This window comes from Heptranchias perlo, chromosome 41 (genome assembly GCF_035084215.1).
Source record: "Heptranchias perlo isolate sHepPer1 chromosome 41, sHepPer1.hap1, whole genome shotgun sequence".
NCBI lineage: Eukaryota > Metazoa > Chordata > Chondrichthyes > Hexanchiformes > Hexanchidae > Heptranchias > Heptranchias perlo.
The window spans coordinates 3,987,371-4,007,313 of NC_090365.1; the positions used below are offsets into that span (position 1 = coordinate 3,987,371).

The 19,943-nt window shown below is 50.9% G+C and overlaps 1 protein-coding gene across 4 annotated transcripts in view; it reads left to right on the forward strand.

Annotated features, from left to right (window-relative positions):
* The window catches only part of numbl (NUMB like endocytic adaptor protein), a 132,214-nt gene that overhangs the window by 88,471 nt on the left and 23,800 nt on the right, over positions 1-19,943 (forward strand). For 2 of the 4 annotated variants that reach the window (XR_010958795.1, XM_067974927.1), the window contains exons 2-5: positions 5,383-5,524; positions 7,153-7,227; positions 16,751-16,783; positions 19,450-19,524. Coding sequence is in view for 3 of the 4 variants with exons in the window: in XM_067974927.1 (XP_067831028.1) it covers positions 5,399-5,524; positions 7,153-7,227; positions 16,751-16,783; positions 19,450-19,524 (309 nt within the window). In the remaining variant the exon portion in view is untranslated. The other 2 variants (XM_067974928.1, XM_067974929.1) reach the window with 2 other exon arrangements.

The following is a 19,943-nucleotide window of genomic DNA, read 5'->3' on the forward strand; positions in this document are numbered from 1 at the left end:
CTCTCTCTCTGTCTCGCGCTCTCTCTCTCTCTCTGTCTCGCGCTCTCTCTCTCTCTCTCTGTCTCGCGCTCTCTCTCTCTCTCTCTCTCTCTGTCTCGCGCTCTCTCTCTCTCTCTGTCTCGCGCTCTCTCTCTCTCTCTCTGTCTCGCGCTCTCTCTCTCTCTCTCTCTGTCTCGCGCTCTCTCTCTCTCTGTCTCGCGCTCTCTCTCTCTCTCTCTCTCTGTCTCGCGTTCTCTCTCTGTCTCGCGCTCTCTCTCTCTGTCTCGCGCTCTCTCTCTCTGTCTCGCGCTCTCTCTCTCTGTCTCGCGCTCTCTCTCTCTGTCTCGCGCTCTCTCTCTCTGTCTCGCGCTCTCTCTCTCTGTCTCGCGCTCTCTCTCTCTGTCTCGCGCTCTCTCTCTCTCTGTCTCGCGCTCTCTCTCTCTCTCTCTCTGTCTCGCGCGCTCTCTCTCTCTCTCTCTCTCTGTCTCGCGCTCTCTCTCTCTCTCTCTCTCTGTCTCGCGCTCTCTCTCTCTCTCTCTCTCTCTCTGTCTCGCGCTCTCTCTCTCTCTCTCTCTCTGTCTTGCGCTCTCTCTCTCTCTCTCTGTCTCGCGCTCTCTCTCTCTCTCTGTCTCGCGCTCTCTCTCTGTCTCGCGCTCTCTCTCTGTCTCGCGCTCTCTCTCTCTGTCTCGCGCTCTCTCTCTCTGTCTCGCGCTCTCTCTCTCTGTCTCGCGCTCTCTCTCTCTGTCTCGCGCTCTCTCTCTCTGTCTCGCGCTCTCTCTCTCTGTCTCGCGCTCTCTCTCTCTCTCTCTCTGTCTTGCGCTCTCTCTCTCTCTCTGTCTCGCGCTCTCTCTCTCTCTCTCTGTCTCGCGCTCTCTCTCTGTCTCGCGCTCTCTCTCTCTGTCTCGCGCTCTCTCTCTCTGTCTCGCGCTCTCTCTCTCTGTCTCGCGCTCTCTCTCTCTGTCTCGCGCTCTCTCTGTCTCGCGCTCTCTCTCTCTGTCTCGCGCTCTCTCTCTCTCTGTCTCGCGCTCTCTCTCTCTCTCTCTCTGTCTCGCGCGCTCTCTCTCTCTCTCTCTCTGTCTCGCGCTCTCTCCTCTGTCTCGCGCTCTCTCTCTCTCTCTCTCTCTGTCTCGCGCTCTCTCTCTCTCTCTCTCTCTGTCTCGCGCTCTCTCTCTCTCTCTCTCTGTCTTGCGCTCTCTCTCTCTCTCTCTGTCTCGCGCTCTCTCTCTCTCTCTCTCTCTGTCTCGCGCTCTCTCTCTGTCTCGCGCTCTCTCTCTGTCTCGCGCTCTCTCTCTGTCTCGCGCTCTCTCTCTCTGTCTCGCGCTCTCTCTCTCTGTCTCGCGCTCTCTCTCTCTGTCTCGCGCTCTCTCTCTCTGTCTCGCGCTCTCTCTCTCTGTCTCGCGCTCTCTCTCTCTGTCTCGCGCTCTCTCTCTCTGTCTCGCGCTCTCTCTCTCTCTCTGTCTCGCGCTCTCTCTCTCTCTCTCTCTGTCTCGCGCTCTCTTTCTCTCTCTCTGGACTACCTCTCTGCACCCAGCCCCCCCCCTCTCCCCCACCTTGTGACACCCCTTCTAAAAACAGGGAACCAGCTCTCAGGTTGAAACTGGAAATTGTTTTATCGCCTCGAGGATTCAGCCAAGAACTGTGGCTTAAAACGAGAAAATCCAAATCTGGGGACGATTAATATTTGGAAAGTATCTTATTGTGAAGCTGCTGGAAAATCAATCAATGGGCGTTGGAGCAAAGCAGCCCCTGGGACTGCAGCTTGTGCAACCAGTTCCCAAATCACACACTTTACAGCCAGACGCTGCATTTAAAGGGAAGGGATCTGCTGTTCAACCATTAAAGGGCCGTTGAGACCTGTAATTTTTTTTTGCCATACTCTTTTGTTTCAGCACAAAGCGATTGCCCTATGTTGCAAATTTGCTGTCCCCGCTGCCCTCTTTCCTCTTGGTTCTTCACTGTGTTGAAGCCAAGACTTATAATCTCTTTCACAGGATCTCAAACCTGTGGGAATCCTCGCTGTGGCTCAGTGGGTAGCACTCTCATACTCTGAATTAGAAGGTCGTGGGTTCATCTCCCCGCTCCGGAGACTTGAGCACAAAATCTAGTCTGATGCTCCCAGCGCGGTACTGAGGGGGTGCTGCATTGTCTTTTGGATGAGACGTTAGACCTGTCTGCCTTCTCAGGTGGATGTGAAAGATCCCACGGCCACTATTTAGAAGAAGAGCAGGGGGAGTTCTCCCCGGTGTCCTGGGCCAATATTTATCCCTCAACCAACGTCACTTAAAAAAAAACCAGATGATCTGGTCATTATCACATTGCTGTTTGTGGGATCTTGCTGTGCGCAAATTGGCTGCCGTGATTCCTACATTACAACAGTGACTACACTTCAAAAAGTACTTCGTTAGTTGTAAAGCGCTTTGGGACGTCCTGAGGGGGTGGTATCTGTGTGTAAGTTTATTCTTTCTCGGGGCGGATTAACGGTCAGGACTTGCTAAATATGGGGCTCCCAGGAAAAAACTCACCGAAACGCAGAGAAACTGCACAGAAAGGCTGGATCCAAATATCCCAGCATTTAAAACCCCTGTCAGCAGGAGGCGATGCAGAGTCGGCAAATTCGTTGCAATGTCAACACGGAGCCATGTGTGGAAATCCTACAGGCCAATTTCTTCATGTGTTTTACCACACGTTTGTGTTTTATTAGATCGGGGGTGGGGTACAGAGAGACCCCAGAAATTCTTAATCCAGCCCTTTTTTATTGTGCGCGTGAAGCACTTTGAGACACGTGCAAGATGCTACATAAACCTGCCCCTCTCCTCCCTTTTTAAATCAGTTAAGGCAGTTATAATTGTCACAAAGCCCTGAAACAATGGCCTACAAATTGAGATCATCTCCCCAGGAACATTAAAAATGAAGAAGGTTTTTTAAAGGAACTTTCAGTGTCTTCTTACCAAATATCTCCCTGGGGCTGTGTAATCCGTTGTGACGAACTCCAGTGTGTTAACATTTAACATTCAGTCACCATCGGGGCAGTGCCATCCCATTGCCTGGGGTGTATTCGGGGGAATTCCGTCTGGCCTGTCTTTGTTCTTCCCCCGGATTTGGCCTGATTTTGTTCGACTTGTTTGTGAATATAAAGAAATAGGGTTTTTTTTTTGGGTGGGGGCATCTTTGGCTCAAGTTGGTAAATGCGTCGCTCGGTAACTGAGGCATAGTCCCTGTTGAGTTAGCTGGTCAACCAATGGGTTAAGGATGGGGGAAACACTCGGGCTTCCAGTGCTCACCGGCGCCCCCTGTTGGACGGTGTGCGCGTCTGGATGCCGGGTGAGCATTGGATTGGCCACAGCTGTGATGCCCTCCACCAATAGCTCGTCAGCAACAACAACAACAACCACTTGCATTTATATAGCGCCTTTAACGTAGTTTTAACAAGTCCCAAGGCGCTTCACAGGAGCGTAAATCAGACAAAATTTGACACCGAGCCACATAAGGAGATATTAAGACAGGTGACCAAAAGCTTGGTCAAAGAGGGAGGTTTTAAGGAGCGTCTTAAAGGAAGAGAGAGAGGTTTAGGGAGGGAATTCCAGAGCTTAGGGCCTGGGCAGCTGAAGGCACGGCCGCCAATGGTGGGGCGATGAAAATCGGGGATGCGCAAGTCCCCTTGGCTCACCCACGATGAAAGGCCATTTGGATGTGGTACTGGGGAGGTGTTGGTGTGCATTAAAGTTACCACATGAAAGGAGAGCGGGAGAAAAGTTTATTTTGACACATCATCCCTCTCTCTCTGGCACGGGATGGTACCTCGCCCCACCTGTTTCCCCCCCCCCCGCCCCACCTGTTCCCCCCCCACCTGTACCGCCCCACCTGTTCCCCCCCCCACCTGTACCGCCCCACCTGTACCCCCCCCCGCCCCACCTGTACCGCCCCACCTGTTTTCCCCCCCCCCCCACCTGTACCGCCCCACCTGTATCACCCCCCCCCCCACCTGTACCGCCCCACCTGTACCCCCCCCGCCCCACCTGTACCGCCCCACCTGTATCACCCCCGCCCCACCTGTACCGCCCCACCTGTTTTCCCCCCCCCCACCTGTACCGCCCCACCTGTATCACCCCCCCCCCCCACCTGTACCGCCCCACCTGTACCCCCCCCGCCCCACCTGTACCGCCCCACCTGTTTTCCCCCCCCCCACCTGTACCGCCCCACCTGTATCACCCCCCCCCCCCACCTGTACCGCCCCACCTGTACCCCCCCCGCCCCACCTGTACCGCCCCACCTGTTTTCCCCCCCCCCCACCTGTACCGCCCCACCTGTACCCCCCCCGCCCCACCTGTACCGCCCCACCTGTTTTCCCCCCCCCCCACCTGTACCGCCCCACCTGTATCACCCCCCCCCCACCTGTACCGCCCCACCTGTATCACCCCCCCCCCACCTGTACCGCCCCACCTGTATCACCCCCCCCCCACCTGTACCGCCCCACCTGTATCACCCCCCCCCACCTGTACCGCCCCACCTGTATCACCCCCCCCCCACCTGTACCGCCCCACCTGTACCGCCCCCCCCCCCACCTGTACCGCCCCCCCCTGTATCACCCCCCCCCCCCACCTGTACCGCCCCCCCCTGTATCACCCCACCTTTTTCTACATGGCTTCTACTGCCCACAGCCAAAGTTGGACTATACGAGTGATCCCTCAAGTGGTGATGGCAGCACGAACTTGAAAGACTTATTACATAGAATTTACAGCACAGAAAGAGGCCATTCGGCCCAACAGGTCTATGCTGGTGTTTGTGCTCCACACGAGCCTCCTCCTATCCTACTTCATCTGACCCCATCAGGATATCCTTCTGTTCCTTTCTCCCTTATGTGCTTATCTAGCTTCCCCGTAAATGTATCTGTGCTATTCACCTCAACTACTCCTTGTGGTATCGAGTTCCATATTCTCACCACTCTCTTGGAAAAGAAGTTTCTCCTCCTTGCATTTATGGAGTGCCTTTCGTGACCTCAGGATGTCCCAAAGTGCTTTACAGCCAAAGAAAGCTTGAAGTGTAGCCACTGCTGTAATGTAGGAAACGCAGTAGTCAATTTGCGCACAGCAAGATCCCACAAACAGCAATGTGATAATGACCAGATATTTTGTTTTACTGATGTTGGTTGAGGGATAAATATTGGCCTAGGACCCCAGTGAGAACTCCCCCTGCTCTTCTTCGAAATAGTGGCCGTGGGATCTTTTACACCCACCTGAGAGGGGCAGACAGGGACTCGGTTTAACGTCTCATCCGAAAGACGGCGCCTCCGACAGTGCAGCACTCCCCTCAGTACTGGCACTGGGAGTGTCGGCCTGGATTTTAGTGCGATGGGACCAAAACAATGGGTTTATTGTATTTCTGTCCCCCCCCTTTCTTCTGCAGGGAGACGGCCCCCGCCATGAACAAGCTGAGACAGAGTCTGCGGCGTAAGAAACAGCCGTACGTGCCGGAAGCCAGTCGTCCCCACCAGTGGCAGGCTGATGAGGAAGCCGTCCGCAAGGGCAAGTGCAATTTCCCGGTTCGGGTGAGTGCGGCAACTTGCATTCACGTTAAGGTAGTAAAAACGTCCCAGTGGTGCCTCACAGGAGCGTAATCAGACTGGAATTTAACTGTGAGCCAACAAAGGAGACATTAGGATGGGTGTCAAAGAGACCCACTTTCAAGGTGGGCCTTAAATAAGGAGAGAGCGGCGGAGAGGTTTAGGGAGAGAATTCCAGAGCTTAGGGCCTAGACGGCTGAAGGCACGGCCGCCAATGGTGGGGATAAGCAAGTGGGGGGGAGGGTCACAAGAGACCAGAGTTGGAGGAGGGTTGTAGGGTTGTGTTTAGGGAGGGAATTCCAGGGCCCAGTTGGTTGAAGGTATGGTCACCAATGGCAGGGTGAAGGGAAAGGGGATACACAAGAGGCCCGAATCAGAGGAGGTAGGAGTTATAGGGCTGGAGGAGGTTACAGAGACTGAGAGGGGCGAGACCCTGGAGGAACTTAAACTCACTGATGGACACCAGGAAATTTCTGTTGGTGACGTTATGGATTTATCAATTGACCCCCAGCCTCAACAGCTTTTTGGGGAAGAGAGTTCCAGATTTCCACTCCCCTTTGTGTGAAGAAGTGCTTCCTGACATCACCCCCAAATAGCCTAGCTTTAATTTTAAGGTTATGCCCCCTTGCTCTGGACTCCCCCTTGCTCTGGACTCCCCCCACCAGAGGAAATAGTTTCTCTCTATCTACACTATCAAATCCTTTAATCACCTTAAACACCTCAATTAGATCACCCTTTAATCTTCTCGACTCAAGGGAATATAAGGCAGATTGTACAGCACTGGGCTTGTCCTGTGAAAATTCAGGTTGCCCTGCTCCTGATTGCTATCCCATCACTGCTGCTAGGAAACCAACTAGTTCACTAATTGTCCTTTTAGGGAAGGACACCTGCCGTCTTTACCCGGTCTGGGCCTACATGTGACTCCAGTCCCACACCGACGTGGTTGACTCCATAACTGCCCTCCGAAGTGGCCCAGCGAGACACACTCAGTTGTATTAAAAAAAAATCGCTACCCAGTGGTTCTAGAGGAAGGCCCATCACCACCTTCCCAGGGCAAACTCGGGATGGGCAATAAATGCCAGCCTTGCCAGCGACGCCCACATCCCAGGAATTAATTATTTTTGAAAACATGCATGTTGGACGGGGAACATTTAATTATTAACTAATTGATCCCTCCCCGCTTGGTGAGTCCAGACCAAGGGTAGGTGAAGCTGGTTTAGAGGGCAATGGATAATTGGACCAGGGCATGTAGAAGTAATTTAATCCCTGTTTTAAAATGATATGTTCCTAATTTTATATAATCCTTATTTTTATATAATACTTTCATTTTATATTATTATTGATGCATTTAGGGCAATTTAGGAAACAGACAGGTAGAATTGGTTGGAGCATAGGAGGCTGTACACTACAGCGCCACCACTGGTGGGAGGCTTTAATTACAGCGTGACACGTTTACATAGGAATTTCCCATTACTAATGTGGACTTAGGATTTCACACTTAAACAGTTGACACAAAAGTGTGACATCAGGAAGTAAGATTTTGTAGACAGGAAATGTGGCAGATGTAAAGTTTAAAAAAATAATTTGTTCGCCCCTCCCCCTCCTGTGAACAGTATTTAGGTCATGTGGAGGTGGAGGAGTCTCGAGGAATGCACGTGTGTGAGGACGCAGTGAAGAAACTGAAGACCGTGAGTATTTCTGATCATGTTCATATTTTCTGATTTGTTTTTCTCCTTGTTCTGTAATCCCAGGTCCTGTTGACTTTTAGCAGTTTGGAACCTGTGGCCTAGTTTAGATTCCTCCCTTGTGTGAACATAAGAAACACTTGCATTTATATAGCGCCTTTCACAACCTCAGGACATCCCAAAGCGCTTTACAGCCAATTAAGTACTTTTTGAAGTGTAGTCACTGTTGTATTGTAGGAAACGCGGCAGCCAATTTGCGCACAGCAAGATCCCACAAACAGCAATGTGATGATGACCAGATAATCTGTTTTTTTTAGTGGTTGTTTGAGGGATAAATATTGGCCCAGGACACTGGGGAGAACTCCCCTGCTCTTCTTCGAAATAGTGTCACAGGATGTTTCACGACCACCTGAGAGAGTTGACGGGACCTCGATTTAACGTCTCATCAGAAAGACGGCACCTCCGACAGTGCAGCACTCCCTCAGTACCGCATCAGAGGGAAGTTGTGTTTGTTGTTGGGATGCGGGCAGCGCTGGCAAGGCCCCGTGTATTGCCGGTGGGACCGTTGTTCTTCTGAGGGCCTTACAAAAGCCCCAAATTTAGTAAAGGCTTCAGGGCCTTCATTAGGCCCTTGCGGGAACTCACACCAGCTCACCAGTTCCCCAGAGGCCTTATAAGGGTGAAATGGGCGGAATCTCCAGGGGGAACGTCCCTAGACATGCCCCCTCGACATGGTGGGGGTTGTGGAGAAGGGGGTGGGCAGAAGATCCGCCCACATTTCCTGCCCCTCACCACCCCCAAATTTAAAGGGGTACTTTGTTCAGGAGTGGAATCCTGACCAAATTTCTGGCCTCCACTGGGCAGAAATCTTTTCCACCCTCCCTGATCCCAAGACCTTTTGAGGTTTCAAGTGAAGAGAAGTACTTAAAGAAAGAATATTGTCCTTCCGTGGGTACCTGTCTCCCTCCCTCTTCGGAGAGATCTCAATTGAGATCTCTTAAGTAATGGAAGAGCAGTAGGGTTGCCAACCCTCCAGGATTGTCCTGGAGTCTCCAGGAATTAAAGGCTAATCTCCAGGACACTTTGTTTATCAGTTATAAAAAAAATCTGAGATGGGGGGAGAAATGGCTGTTTGACTGAGAGTCAAAAATCATCCATTCGGGTAACGAAAACTCAATTTGCTTTCCGATTGGCTGTGGGAAGACGAGGCACCATGAGGATGGTCATGTTGGGCGACCAATGGCGGGAAAGTGGGGGCGGGGCAGTTGGAGGCAGGGGGTCATGTGACGACACCTCCAGGACTATGTCCAACCAGAGTTGGCGACCCCACACAGCAGTGTTTTATGACTCGGAGAAAAAAAATCCCAACATATCGGCCCAGCTGGGCCACAGGTGCTGGCGTTTAGGGCTTTGTTTACGAGCTAACTCTCCTTGTTTGGCTGTGAGACCGCAGAAGGGGGAACATCACAGAGAGAGAGAGACTCAGGAATTTCTAGCTTGGCAGCGCTGGATAACGATCACTCCATTCTGTCCCCTCACCTCACTTGGGAAAACTCCGATTGATGGAACGTGAAAGAGTGGTTTTAATGAGCAAGGGCGGGCAGTTCTTAAAAAAAAAGGAGTGTTCACAGTGTTCCCGTTTGCACAGGTGAACTGTGTTTCCCGAGTCGGCATCAGACCAAACTCTGTCGCCTCTCTCTTCACCTCCCCCCGTCCCCCCGGTCCCCCCAACGAGACTCCATTCCCGCCAGATGTTTGCGCAGCAGATGTTCACCAGCTGGTTTAAAAACGCTTCGATTTTAAAATCCTAGCCCTTGCTTTTCAAATTGCTCCATGGCCTCGCCCCTCCTCCCTATCTCTGTAACCTCCTCCAGCCCCTACAACCCTCCTAGATCTCTGCGCTCTTCCAATTCCGGCCTCTTGCGCATCCCCCATTTCCTTCGCTCCACCATTGGCGGCCGTGCCTTCAGCCGCCTGGGCCCTAAGCTCTGGAATTCCCTCCCTAAACCTCTCTGCCTCTCTCTCCTTTTTAAGATGCTCCTTAAAGCCTACCTCTTTGACCAACCTGTCCTAATATCTGCTTATGTGGCTCGGTGTCAAATTTTGTCTGATAATCGCTCCAGTGAAGCGCCTTGGGACGTTTTACTATGTTAAACGCACGATATAAATGCAAGTTGTTGGCAGTGGGGAGGTTGGATGTTGGAAGGATCATGTATGAGTTGGAAGTTGCTTCATTCAGTATTTCCCCAGTGTACATCCCGCGCACAGGTCCTTTTGTGGAACAGGATGCAGGGTTAATACAGCAGAGCCTAATCAGCTTATCATCCATAAACAGCCTGCTCACATGGTCTATAAAGTGGCCTGTTTGCATAGGGGCTTAGCTTCCAGACAATCTTTTATCATTTATTTGCAAGCAAGGAGGGTACCTTGCTTTGTTCATGTAAATACACCAGATGCTGCTTCTTAGAAATCTTAATGGAGCCTTTTGTTGCATTGGGTTTCTGCCAATCAGATCCAAGTCTGTTGGTTAACCAGTTTTATCTTACGTGGTTAAAAATAATTAGCCTCTCATTTTCCAGATTAATCAGTTCTGACCCACCTGTTGATAACTGGGACTCTCTCCTGATGCTTCTGTCTTGTGTTATTATTCGTTTTTCATAGCCTTATGTGTGTTGTAAGTGATGTCGTCTGAACCAGACTGTTTGCAACCTTAGCGTCCTATTTGACCCCGAGCTGAGCTTCTGACCCCTATCCTCTCCGTCACCAAGACCACCTGTTTCCACCTCCGTAACATCACCTGTCTCCGCCCCTGCTTCAGCCCATCTGCTGCTGAAACCCTCATCCATACTTTTGTTATCTCCAGACTCGACAATTCCAATGTTCTCCTGGCCGGCCTCTCATCTTCCACCCTCTGGAAACTGGAACTCAACCAAAACTCTGCTGCCCGTATCCTAACTCGCACCAAGTCCCGTTCTCCCATCACCCCCTGTGCTCGCTGACCTACATTGGCTCCCAGTCCGGCAAGGCCTCGATTTTAAAATTCTCATCCTCGTGTTCAAATCCCTCCGTGGCCTCGCCCCCCCCTCCCTATCTCTGTGACCTCCTCCAGCCCTACAACCGTCCAAGATCTCTGCGCTCCTCCAATTCTGGGCTCTTGCGCATCCTTGATTTCCTTCGCCCCTCCATTGGCGGCCGTGCCTTCAGCCGTCTCGGCCCAAAGCTCTGGAATTCCCTCCCTAAACCTCTCCGTCTCTCTCTCTCCTCCTTTTAAAACCTGCCTCTTTGACCAAGCTTTTGGTCACCTGCCCTAATCTCTCCTTATGTGGCTCGGTGTCAATTGTTGTCTGATTTACGCTCTTGTGAAGCGCCTTGGGATGTTTGCCGCACTCTCCCTAACTGGGACATTACACTTGCCCTTGGGAACGGCTTCCTCCTCAGCCGGCCCCCTGGTGCAGGTGCCACCTCCAATTACATGAAGCTAAATGCTGGATGGAAAGACGCTTGTGTTGTGAACAACTCGACAGGAACCCGATCGTCAGGGTGGTGACGCCTGCCGTTGTCTAGGCTCTGGCGAAGGGTGGCTGATGGGATGAGATACCAGAGGGCTTTTGATGCTGGGTGCCATTGTACCCAAACAAGAGTCCGTACCTTCAGAAGGGGGTGGGGGTGAGGGGGGGACAGAAAACAAAATGAAGGGAGGGAGAAAAAGCTATTAATGAAGGTGCATACGGAACATACAAAGACGACGGGGAGAAAAAGACCAACTGGTCCACCAAGCCTGTCCAACACTATGATGGTTGGACCATCCTGACTAGACACTCCGCCCCACCCCACTCCGGCAGCCTGGGAGAGGCCGAAAATCTCCGGGCCAATAAGGGGGGAAAAAAATACTCTGGAAAATTCCTCTCCCACCTCCTCAGGCGATCGAAACCAGTCCAGGAGATCACATGGACCAAGTGTTATTTATAAAGCCACTTATCTTCAACGTGGTGCAATCTCTGCCCCCAGTCAGGAAACGGTCCAGCTCCCTCTTGAAGGCAGAGAGTCGGCACCCACCGCACCAACCGGCAATTCCAGAGGCTCACTACTCTCCGGGAAAAGAGGAATCGCCCAACATCCAGTCTATTCCCACTCTTCCATAGTTTAAACTCATGTTCCCTGGTCCTCCCCAATCTGTCAAACTGGAATAATCGATCAATAGGCACGCAGTCCGCTCCTTTCCTTATTTTATAAACCTCTGGTCGCCTCGAAGTCTACGCTGCTCTAGAGTATACGGACCCAGCTCTTTAAGCCTACGTGAGTCTTCTTTCTAGAACAACCTCAGTGCAGCCACTGTGGTTTGAATACCAACTTTGGCCGATACTGTGTGAGTGTTAATCCGAGCGAGCCCACGGGCAGATTGCGAGAGCTCCTCCTTTCCCCAACACTTTATTGGCCTTGGGTTTGTGGTTCTCGCATCGACCTCAGCTGCCGTGTTTTTTATCCGAGCCCCTCAGGGAACGAGTTTCAGTCGGTTGTCACTTCCGATATTGCGATTTAATGAGGGATTTGTGAACTGGGATCTGAACCAAACTCGAGTACGTCATGGGTAAAGGATGCCTGCTGGGGCCAACGAGCCAGGCTTTGGCCAGGGCTCGTTGACTCACACTGGGGTATGATGCAAGGCCATGTAGTTACCAAGCTTTGCTTTCCCTTTCTCTTCCTTTCATCTTCTCTTCTTTTTTTTTCTGTTCTTCCCTTCCTTTCCCTTCCCACCCCCTTCTTGGAGGCCGTCACAGCTCCCACTTTCCAGTGCGTAATGCAGTGATTAAGAGGCGGGAATCCCTGCCTGTTACTGTTTATCCTTTGCTAGCCCATGGACGCTGATGGTGATTATAGCAGCAGCTGAGCTCAGCGTAGATGGGGGGGAAGGATGTGACCTTCTTTGGTCCATGTGTCCTGTTACCACACTGGGCAGACGGCAGTCGGCCCCTCTCCGTGTATCGAGTTGTACTCGTGGTTTAAATCGCTGGTCTTGTGAGGACAGTTGATCCTAGGGGGGGGGAACAGAAACAGTATGTGATTCAAACACAGCAATTCCGAGGGACTGCCCCTTGTTCACTTGGACCACAAAAAAGTTCTGCCATCATTTTCTTTACAAGCTCGGCTGTAAGATGAATTCTTCACCAAATGATCTTTCAACCAAGATGGCCACACAATTTAAGATCCAATCCCTTTTTATGTATTTAATTTTTTTTTGTTTGTGTGTGTTTATTTTGAGATTTGAATTTGTAATTTCAAACTCATTGTGCCGCACAGATTTGCCAACTGGCTATTTTTATCTTTTTTTTATTAAGTAGAAATCCTGATGCAAACATAATGTTAATTAGCAATTAAATGTTAACAACCCCCCCCCCCCCCCGATGGCTCAGTTGGTAAATGCCCAACTATGCGGAATTGGATCAATCCCTGGACTTAGCTGATCCGAGCCAGGATGGGGCTTGGGGAGAATTGCAGTTGGCTTCAGCACCAGAGAGCTCGGGGGAAATCATCCAGGGTTTCTGCTGCTGATCACTGTCCAGTGAAGCCTGCTGGAGAGCTGTGTGTCGAGGACGTGATCGGATTCAGCCGTGATGCCCTCCGTAGTCAAGTAGCCTGCGGACACGAAATAATTTTTAACCCGACCTGCCCAGACATGATTTTACTCTTCATTGATTTCACTCCTCTCCTGATTTTACTCTCCATTCACTTCACTCCTCTCCCGATTTTACTCCGACTCCAAAGGAGATTAAAATCAGGTGGGAAGTAAAATAATTGTTTCCCACCTGATGGGCCAGGTCAAAACAATCCTCTAATAGTCTAGGCCGACACACGAAGAATAGCTGCTTGGGGCAAGACCCGGGAAGCAGTCGAGATCACCAGACACGGTCGAGCGCTTTCAGGAATGGGGGAGAGGGGATTGTCTGGGGAACTTGACTGAACTGTAACTACGTAAAACATTTTAATGTGTTTTGTTTTCGTTTCCTTGTTTGTAGCAGGTTCGTGCAAACGCCTCCTGTTTAAAAGCTGCTTTGCAACCTCTGTTTTAAGTTTCCTTCATAAAACCTCCCCACATTCCCGGCTAACCCTGTCTTTCAGCTGTGCGATGTTTGCCCTGCAATTGCTGTGTGGTTTTCTTTTATCCCCCAAAAATATAACAGAAGCGGGTTTGAATTTCCGAACTAATCTTTACTCACTCGGTAGCACGGACCCCTGGGCGGTGCAAGTTTGGAGACACTCTGGCATTTTCCTACGTTTCGTTTCAACGCAGTTCGTAAAAGTGTCGCAGTGAAGCCATAGATTGTTCCCTCTCCCCAGTTTTCTCACAGACCCGTGCTGGGAAACTGCTCGGTGACCATAGGAACAGGAGGAGGCCATTCAGCCCCACGGGTCTGTTCCGCCACTCAATGAGATCATGGCTGATCTGTATCCTGACTCCATCCGCCCACCTTGGCTCTATATCCCTGAATACCCTCGGCTAGCAAAAACCCATCGATCTCAGATTTAAAGTTATTAATTGAGCGAGCATCTACTGCTTTTTTGTGGGAGAGAGTCCCACACTTCTACCACCCTTTGCGTGAAAAAGTGTTTCCTAACTTCTCTCCTGAATGGCCTGGCTCTTCCCCACCAGCGGAAAAAGTTTCTCTCTATCTCCCCTATCAATTCCTTTCAAAATCCTAGGAGCCTCAATCAAATCACCTCCTAAACTTCTATATTCCCAGGAATACAAGCCTGGTTTATGTAATCTCTCCTCATAATCTAACCCTTGGAGCCCTGGTAACATTCTGGTTAATCTGCGCTGCACTCCGTCCAAGGCCAATATATCCTAAGGTGCGGTGCCCAGAACTGTGCACAGTACTCCAGATGTGGTGTAATTAGGGCTTTGTGTAGCTGTAGTGGTACGGACGGGATTCTGAAAGTGTTGCCAACTCTGGTAGGACACATTCCTGGAGGTTTTGTCACATGACCTCCCGTCTCCAACGGCCCCACCCCCACTCTTGGTGATGGGAGATCAAACTTCAATTCCTGGAGGGTTGGCAACCCCGAGATACTGGCCTTACCCCGCCCCCCCCCCCTCCTCCCAGGAGACGAAGGTGCAGAAAAGTGAAAGTTTTTTATGGCGTGAACACATTTGGCTGGGTGTTTGCGGAGGGGAGGAGTGACTTTATGTGCCGTGTTATCCTCCACCTGTCTCACCCACCCCCGTCCATGTCTCTGCTCACGACTATTGACAGGACTAGTCATGGGGTCGACGAGAGGTTATCTCGAGGAAAAATTGGATAAAGAAGGTGAAAAAGGAATGACAGGGGTCTGGTAGCAGTTATAGGTGTGCGGTGTGTGTAATGATCACAGGATTAGCATCTCACCGCCCAGCACAACAGGGAATGTTCCCATCAGAGTGAGAGGTGACCACCACTTCTGAGTTGGTTTTGAAGCCAGGTTTCCTGAGGTGTAACACTCCATCCTTTGTGCCCTGTTCTCCTCCCCTGCCAAATGAACCCATTTTCTCCCTCCCCCTCCCTCTCTTTTCTTTCCCCCCCTCCCTCTTTTCTTTCCCCCCCCTCCCTCTCTCTTTTCTTTCCCCTCCCTCCCCCTCTCTTTTCTTTCCCCCCCTCCCTCTCTTTTCTTTCCCCCCCTCCCTCTCTCTTTTCTTTCCCCCCCCTCCCTCTCTCTTTTCTTTCCCCCCCCTCCCTCTCTCTTTTCTTTCCCCCCCCTCCCTCTCTCTTTTCTTTCCCCCCCCTCCCTCTCTCTTTTCTTTCCCCCCCCCCTCCCTCTCTCTTTTCTTTCCCCTCCCCCCCCCCCCAAATACTGAGTGCCAGCTATTGCGTTCCCACCTGGCCACTGTCAACACAGACCAGAGATCAAATCTGGGCCCTTCTCGTCTTCACGGCTCAGAGATTTGGGAGATAGACTCCCTAAGCCACCTGGGCAGAGGTCCAGTAGGGTTATGCTTAAAAGGATAATGTTTGGAATTGTTGGCTTGCAAGGCAAACTAGCCCAAAACCCAGTAGCCTTCAACAGAGGTGTGATCTGGGACATCCCATCACTAGGGGTCGCCAACCAGGGCCTAGAACATTCTTAGCGAATCACTTTGGGCTGTATTTAGGAAGCCCTGTCGTGGTAAAATGCCAGTGTTGGATCTGATTGGCTGGTGGTTTTCTACTAACCTCAAACACATTAACCAATCATCGAGCATGTGACTGATATCCCTGCAGACACTTGGTTTCCACTCTTTCCCAGGTTGGAGTCAAACCGGGAAGTCATCTCACTGGGTGAGTGTTGTACCCTTCTCTCTCCCTCTCTTGCACTCTCTCTCCCTCTCTCTCTCTCTCTCTCGGGAGTCCACTCGAGGCAATAATTGGGGCTGGAGATGCTCGAAGTTGTCACGTGAACTCTTTTAATGGAACTTTCCTGATTTGAGTTGGTATTCGATGGGAGTTGGAGTTTTCAATAGTTGGCCCCAATCTTTATTGAAAGCAGGAATTGGAAGTTGCCTAGGAGACCGTGGCGGTTAGTCCATTGTGCCGCAGAATGGTCAGCGCTGGTTTGCAGCCCAAAGTTAATTTACTTGCCAGCAAGAATTTAGTGAGAGGCTGTGAAGTGATGTTGAGACATAGGCCGAGATTTTCCACCACTTGTGCAATTTAGACCCAAATAGCTGATTTTACACAGACTGGAGGTGTGATGTTTGCATCCAATTTTGAGAGGGTTTCTCATTTCCATAGCATGTGGAAATAGCAAGGGGTGGGGGAAGAGAACTTTCTGCCATGGCACCTTTTGTAGCGTGGAGCACTCGTGGGTACCCAGGCATTGTGATTTATTCAGGTATCTAGACTGGGCCTTCCCACTCTTCTCAAGCTGGGGCATTTTTCTCTAGAAAGGAGAAGGCCGAGGGGTGACCTTTTAGATTTACGGCGGGGTCCGATAGGGTAGACGTAGAGAAGGTGTTTCCACTTGTGGGGGAGACCAGAACTAGGGGGCCATAAATATAAGATAGTCACCAATAAATCCAATAGGGAATTCAGGAGAAATTTCTTTACCCAGAGAGTGGTGAGAATGTGGAACTCGCTGCCACAAGGAGTAGTTGAGGTGAATAGTGTAGATGCATTTAAGGGGAAGCTGGATAAACACATGAGGGAGAAAGGAATAGAAGGATATGCTGATAGGGTGAGATGAAGAGGGGTTGGAGGAGGTTCGTGTGGAGCATAAACGCCGGCACAGACCAGTGGGGCCGAATGGCCTGTTACTGTGCTGTACATTCTATGTGATGCCGATGCAGTCGAGGGCTACGTTTACTTTGAGATGAGACCCGGAGGCAATGTTCTGAATGTTAAATCACCCTGTGGCTACAGCACTCGCCCAGCACTGATGCCCTCAGCTCTGTTCCTTTACCGTTCTGCTGATCTCTCTGCCTAACCCGGGCTTCAGCCGCTGCCAGTTTATTCTCCCTCCATTTGTTCCGACCGTTTATAATAATTGACTTTTGGCTTCTTCCCGACTTGTCCAGGAGCCGAAGAACTTCAAATCCATCTTCCGAAAAGTAAGTTGTGGGCGAGTGCCAGGGGCAAAGGCTGCTAACTTAGGAGCGATTTTTTAAAAAGATGTTATGTGCTCTGGAAATCCTAAATGAGATTATTCTGATGTCTGTTTCAAAATATGATTCATAGAAATAGCGTTGAGTCCCTATCTCTGTAACCTCATCCAGCCCTACATCCCTCCGAGATCTCTGCGTTCCTCCAATTCTGGCCTCTTGCGCATCCCCGATTTTCATCGCTCCACCATTGGCGGCCGTGCCTTCACCTGCCTGGGCCCTAAGCTCTGGAATTCCCTCCCTAAACCTCTCCGCCTCTCCCTCCTCCTTTAAGACGCTCCTTAAAACCTACCTCTTTGACCAGGCTTTTGGTCACCTGTCCTAATATCTCCTTATGTGGCTCGGAGTCTAATTTTGTTTGATAATCGCTCCTGTGAAGCGCCTTGGAGGTTTTACTACGTTAAAGGCGCTATATAAATGCAAGTTGTTGTTGAGTGGGTTAGATGAAGTAGGGTGTTAAATGCCCATGGAAACCGACCTTAGAAGCACATTTTGAGATTGGGTTAGATATCAGAGTGTTGGGGCCACTGGCTGTGTTAGGTGCCCAGTGTGGTACCGAGTCACACAGGTCAGAAGCGTCCGCCTTCGATAGCTGCTTTGTTCATGTAGGAACAGGAGGCCATCAATAACCAGCCCATCCATCAATCTCCCCTCTCCCCTCTCCCCCAACTCCCAGGGAGAAAAGGAGAAAACAACAACTGGCCTTTATATCGTGCCTTTAACGTAGAAAAGCGCCCCAAGGCACTTAACACCTGTGGCCAATTTTGGGAAATTCTCTGAGGGGGTGGCAGGGGGGAGCTTCTCTCCGACCCCTAAGGCCATTAAGTAAGTTCCATAGGAATCCATAGTTGCCCCAGAGCGGTACAATTGGCTTCTGCGTCACTTGGCTTTGATGCCACACATGACCAAATAGCTTCCACGCCAATGCCCAGGTGGTACCTGCTCGGGTGTGGGCTTTTGTAGCACAGCTATCCCATCAATGTCGGGACTTTGATTTAGTGCAGCTCCAGGCAGTCATGTGTGTGCCAGTCATTTTACTAGAATGACGATGCCCCATGAATCTTGGGGTTCACCGGCCTCTGTAAAGCTCTTCCTGTGGGTTTAATGTGAACTCGATGCCCGGAGAGCATCTCAAGCCTTTATTTCCGGCTCCCACCTGCCCATTGGGTTCTTCCAGGCTCACTCCTGCCTTCCGATTGGTTCATTACCTGCTCACTCCTGCCTTCCCATTGGTTCATTATCTGCTCACTCCTGCCTTCCTATTGGTTCATTACCTGCTTACTCCTGCCTGCCCATTGGTTCGTCAGCTGCTTGCTCCTGCCTGTCCATTGGTTCGTCAGCTGCTTGCTCCTGCCTGCCCATTGGTTCGTCAGCTGCTTGCTCCTGCCTGCCCATTGGTTCGTCAGCTGCTTGCTCCTGCCTGCCCATTGGTTCGTCAGCTGCTTGCTCCTGCCTGCCCATTGGTTCGTCAGCTGCTTGCTCCTGCCTGCCCATTGGTTCGTCAGCTGCTTGCTCCTGCCTGCCCATTGGTTCGTCAGCTGCTTGCTCCTGCCTGCCCATTGGTTCGTCAGCTGCTTGCTCCTGCCTGCCCATTGGTTCGTCAGCTGCTTGCTCCTGCCTGCCCATTGGTTCGTCAGCTGCTTGCTCCTGCCTGCCCATTGGTTCGTCAGCTGCTTGCTCCTGCCTGCCCATTGGTTCGTCAGCTGCTTGCTCCTGCCTGCCCATTGGTTCGTCAGCTGCTTGCTCCTGCCTGCCCATTGGTTCGTCAGCTGCTTGCTCCTGCCTGCCCATTGGTTCGTCAGCTGCTTGCTCCTGCCTGCCCATTGGTTCGTCAGCTGCTTGCTCCTGCCTGCCCATTGGTTCGTCAGCTGCTTGCTCCTGCCTGCCCATTGGTTCGTCAGCTGCTTGCTCCTGCCTGCCCATTGGTTCGTCAGCTGCTTGCTCCTGCCTGCCCATTGGTTCGTCAGCTGCTTGCTCCTGCCTGCCCATTGGTTCGTCAGCTGCTTGCTCCTGCCTGCCCAGAAGTTCTTTTGCTGCAGACTAATTTAAGTCTGGTTCTAACCTGTTGCTTAATTACCGTGTTGATGCACATTGTAATTAAGCAACTATTAAGGGAACATCTTGTGGGGGAGTCCAAAACTAAGGGCCATAAATATAAGATAGTCACTAATAAATCCAATCGGGAATTCAGGAAAAACTCCTTTACCCAGAGAGTGGTGAGAATGTGGAACTCGCTCCCACAAGGAGTGTTTGAGGTGAATAGCGTAGATGGATTTAAGGGAAAGCTGGATAAACACATGAGGGAGAAAGGAATAGAAGGATATGTTGATAGGGTGAGATGAAGTAGGGAGGGAGGAGGCTCGTGTGGAGCATAAACATCGGCACAGACCAGTTGGGCCGAATGGCCTGTTTCTGTGCTGTAAATTCGATGCGATTCTATAAATTCTCACCTTCACACCGTTACAGGTTTGGGCTGTAGCTGCGTGCGTTGCGTTTTTTAACTACTCCAGTCACTGGATTTGGAGAGGTCAACAGCATTTCAGATACTCACAACTGAAGCCATTTGCACGAGTGCTCTGCACATCAAGTGAAAATTCATATTTTATATTTTACAGACTGGAAAAAAGTCGGTGAAAGCAATCCTGTGGGTGTCTGCCGACGGACTGAGGGTTGTAGATGACAAGACAAAGGTGCGATTACTGTAACTCCTCAGAGAAAGACTCCGGACCCTTTTTGAGGCACAGCTTTGTCTTCTGCCTACGGTTTATGTGGAATCCGTTGCATAGCAACATGATTGCTGCACATATTATGGGTGTTTTCACAACTCGTTCACTGAATGGTGCGATGTCATGGTGGTTTAAAGGGGGACGAGCAGAATTCAACATTGCCTGTTTTATATCATTGCCGTATGTTAAAATTGCCCCTAGTGAGTGAGCCCAGTATTTCACATTGAGGGGTTGGCGACAACAACAACCTGCATTTATATAGCGACTTTAACACAGTAAAAAACGTCCCAAGGCGCTTCACAGGAGCGATTATCAAACAAAATTTGACACCGAGCCACATAAGGAGATATTAGTTCAGCAGCTTGGTCAAAGAGGTAGGTTTT